The 3,542-nt window shown below is 42.1% G+C and overlaps 1 protein-coding gene across 2 annotated transcripts; it reads right to left on the bottom strand.

Annotated features, from left to right (window-relative positions):
* Positions 1-1,746: 1,746 nt before the first annotated feature.
* On the bottom strand, positions 1,747-3,179 carry LOC132875540 (uncharacterized). Of its 2 annotated transcripts, none has more exons than XM_060912391.1 (3): positions 2,350-3,179; positions 2,085-2,210; positions 1,747-1,980 (listed from the first exon to the last, which is right to left on the bottom strand). In XM_060912391.1, exons 1-2 carry the CDS (start codon positions 2,998-3,000, stop codon positions 2,187-2,189), a joined length of 675 nt encoding a protein of 224 aa, XP_060768374.1. In that variant the 5' UTR covers positions 3,001-3,179; the 3' UTR covers positions 1,747-1,980; positions 2,085-2,186. The 2 variants fall into 2 exon arrangements, with proteins under 2 accessions (XP_060768374.1, XP_060768373.1); XM_060912390.1 differs by having other exon boundaries at positions 2,085-2,281.
* Positions 3,180-3,542: the final 363 nt, after the last annotated feature.

Here is a 3,542-nt window from a genome sequence, read left to right on the forward strand (position 1 = left end):
TGCACGACATATGCGTGGACCATTAGTGGTTGATCGCAAGAAATTTACCGCTACCACGCACGTCGATGACTTTTCACTGATGAATAACGCACATATCACGCATGTCTCGCTGTAGTAACACGTACATTTCACTGATATCCACTGACAATCACTGACAAAAAAGTATTAACGCATATAACACTTACATTTTGAAGAGGAGGAGACACAAACATCACAAACCTGCTTCTTTTGTTTTGATGTTTTGTTGAATTAGTTCTGCAGCCAGACATCTTTAAACCACCTCCAGTTCTTCAGTGTGAAAACTTCAAATCTCAAAGATTTTTATCATTCATCATAATGTTCAGGGCGGCACGGTGGTGTAGTGGTTAGCCCTGTCGCCTCACAGCAAGAAGGTCCTGGGTTCAAGCCCCGGGGCCGGTGAGGGCCTTTCTGTGTGGAGTTTGCATGTTCTCCCCGTGTCCGCGTGGGTTTCCTCCGGGTGCTCCGGTTTCCCCCACAGTCCAAAGACATGCAGGTTAGGTTAACTGGTGACTCTAAATTGAGCGTAGGTGTGAATGGTTGTCTGTGTCTATGTGTCAGCCCTGTGATGACCTGGCGACTTGTCCAGGGTGTACCCCGCCTTTCGCCCATAGTCAGCTGGGATAGGATCCAGCTTGCCTGCGACCCTGTAGAAGGATAAAGCGGCTAGAGATAATGAGATGAGATGAGATCATAATGTTCAAAATGGTCTTCCAGATTTTAATTTTACTGAAGAGCCGAAATCAAAGACAGAAGAAAAGAAGAAGTGCATCGTCACGTGAGGGTTTTGAGAAACACTACAATAACACATGATAGTGTGGCGATGGAGCGACACAAAAGCCAGGAAACTGCAGCACTTTCATCTTCTCATGCTCGCTTACACACTGTAACGCTTACACTTCAGAGATCACTGACCACAAACTGAAACATTCACACTTTATCTGAATGATGGCATCCAGACTCTGAAAGAAATTTCATCATTTTAGAGCCAGTAAGCTGTTGGAACTTGCACAGAATTACACTACCCATCAGCCCTAGCATGTCACATGACCACTGATCACTCACCTGTTTCTGTTGTACCCAATGCTGCCCTCGAGGGGAAGCTGTAATTCCCCACCTTTAACAGGTAAAATCCACAGAAACGCCTCCTCAGCGCCTCATCCTGGGGTCGTCTTCTCCTCTACCAGTTCCTTCCGCATTTACTGAGTCACATCAAACCAACATGGCCGCTCACACTGGGACCAGTACTGGCTTCAGATACAGTACTCTGTTAAATCTAGAACCCCAAGCGTACTAATCACAGTTCTGAGAAGCTAATCATGAACATTCGAGTGAGTAACGTTAGCCAGCTAGCGTGTTGCTAACACTTTTTGCTGTGGTCTTCAGTTGTTGCTGTGCTGCGATTTCAGTCCAGAACGTTGCCTGAATGTTGACTGGTTCACTGCAGTAGAACAGAACCAGCAGCCACTCAGACTGGGAAAGGGCAGGTAAAACAGATGTTTATGAGTTTACGTGCTCTGACAGAGTGAACACACACTTTCAGTTTTTGGTTTCATTTTGTTTGTTTCTTTTGTGTTTCCTTTAATATTTTCACCTGCAGTGCATCCAGCTCCTTTTCCTGACATTTAAGTTTAAAAAAAATCACAATTTAACAAAGCTAACAAAATAAATAGGCGTCAATCATGTTCATGAATTTTATTTTGTATTTTTAAAATAGAGTCAAGAAGGAACTTACAGAAGGTTTGTCTCAGACTGCTTAAGAAGAAAAAAATTAAAATAAAATCAGACGATAACAGCATGTAAAAACTAATTACAGAACAAACACCAATCTCATTTATCTAAATTTGGACACTACAGTACTGAGCAGTCGAGGGTTAATGCTCTTCATGGCAGTCCTGGGATTTGAACTCTCAACCATCTGATCACTGAGTCACTACTGATTCTCCATCATTACAGATGATCCTGTAAAATCAGAGACAACAAAAAAGTTGAATCCTACAGGAAGAACATTTACATTTTCCTATAAATATGGGTTAATGTGGGTTATATATCATTGGTTTATTAACCTGGTCACATTTCATAACTTTGCACTGTTGTTCCGGTTGCTCTGAGCCACATCACTGTCCAGACATTCACGATTATGACAAGCACTGCAGCAGGGACAACAATTACTGCAGCAGGGACAACAAGCACTGCAGCAGGGACAACAGTATAAGAATCCGAGAATGATGGTGATGATGAACATTATTCCAAAACCTGTAAACTGAAAGAAAAATAATGAAATAAGTAAAGTAGAAACATAGCCTTTGCTGTGTGTAGTTCAGAACTCACCTGAGATATGCTGATCATCCTCAGTGTCTCCTGCTTCCTCTGAAACACCTCCGTTTCATTTCCAGTCGGTTTGCACCACTTTAAAGCACCAGTTTCAGTGTATTTACCTCCCCAGTAAGAACAGGCACAGGACACGTATTGGCCATCAACAAAGAAGAAAAACAGCCAGGTGATGGCTATGAAAGAAGAGAAGAGATATTTCTCCCTTGTGGAGTTTCTCTTCGTTCCTTTATCCCCCGACATTGGGGATGTGTCAGCAGAGCAGGGCGCTTTATTTCTGGGGACGTCATCCGTCTCTATGGGTCCGACAGCTGAGGAGAGTGCTTCACTTTCAGGAATGTCATCCCTTCTTCTGTTCTCCATCTTTGGGGATGTCTGAGTGGAGCAGGATACTTTTCTTTTGGACTTGTCCTCCATCCCTCCATTTTGTGTCTTTGAGGAGAAGTCCACAAATTTCAAAGTAAAAAACAAGAAAAAAAAGAAAGGCACTATGGCATAACAAGCACATTTCAATTCATTAAAGACAGGTTGGCAAGGGCAAACAAAATCAGTGTCCATCACTTTCTCCAAAATAGCAAGACACAGAGTGTAGACCGCCACATCTCCAGCACTCATGTTCGGAAAAACAACATCCATGGTCGCTTTATCCATGACGAAGTCAAAGATACACAGACTGTATGGAGAGAAGACGTCCTTCTTCTCATTCTTCTTCTTCTTCTTGTCCAGACATTAGATCCTCAAAAGTCTCTTATCGCTGCTCTGTCTCTCGTATACACTGCTGTGTGACGTTCATCTCCTCCCCATTGATACATGTGAGGTTGGTACAAAGAAATGTCAAGTAAAGGAGGAAGAGGGAAAAATGACAAACATGTTTCCTTTGTCTTGAAACTACAGCATTTATTTCACCCAAAAAATCCTTTAAACCACATTCAGTTCTTCAGTACAAATTCATCGCAATGCTCAAAACGTCACTTTATTGAATTTTAACATTTAAAATAAAAAATAAAAAACTAGAAACCCGTCCTCACGTGAGGACTTTAAGAAATAAGCTATAAACGATCGCGTGACAAAACCACACTGGAAACCAAACTGCAGCACTTCATCTTCACTCTGTCTCTCACACACAGATTACCGACCACAAACTGAAACTTTCACACATTTATTTCATCCAATTGTTTTAGATCCATTTTTTC

Source organism: Neoarius graeffei, chromosome 28, assembly GCF_027579695.1.
Source record: "Neoarius graeffei isolate fNeoGra1 chromosome 28, fNeoGra1.pri, whole genome shotgun sequence".
Classification (NCBI taxonomy): Eukaryota; Metazoa; Chordata; class Actinopteri; order Siluriformes; family Ariidae; genus Neoarius; species Neoarius graeffei.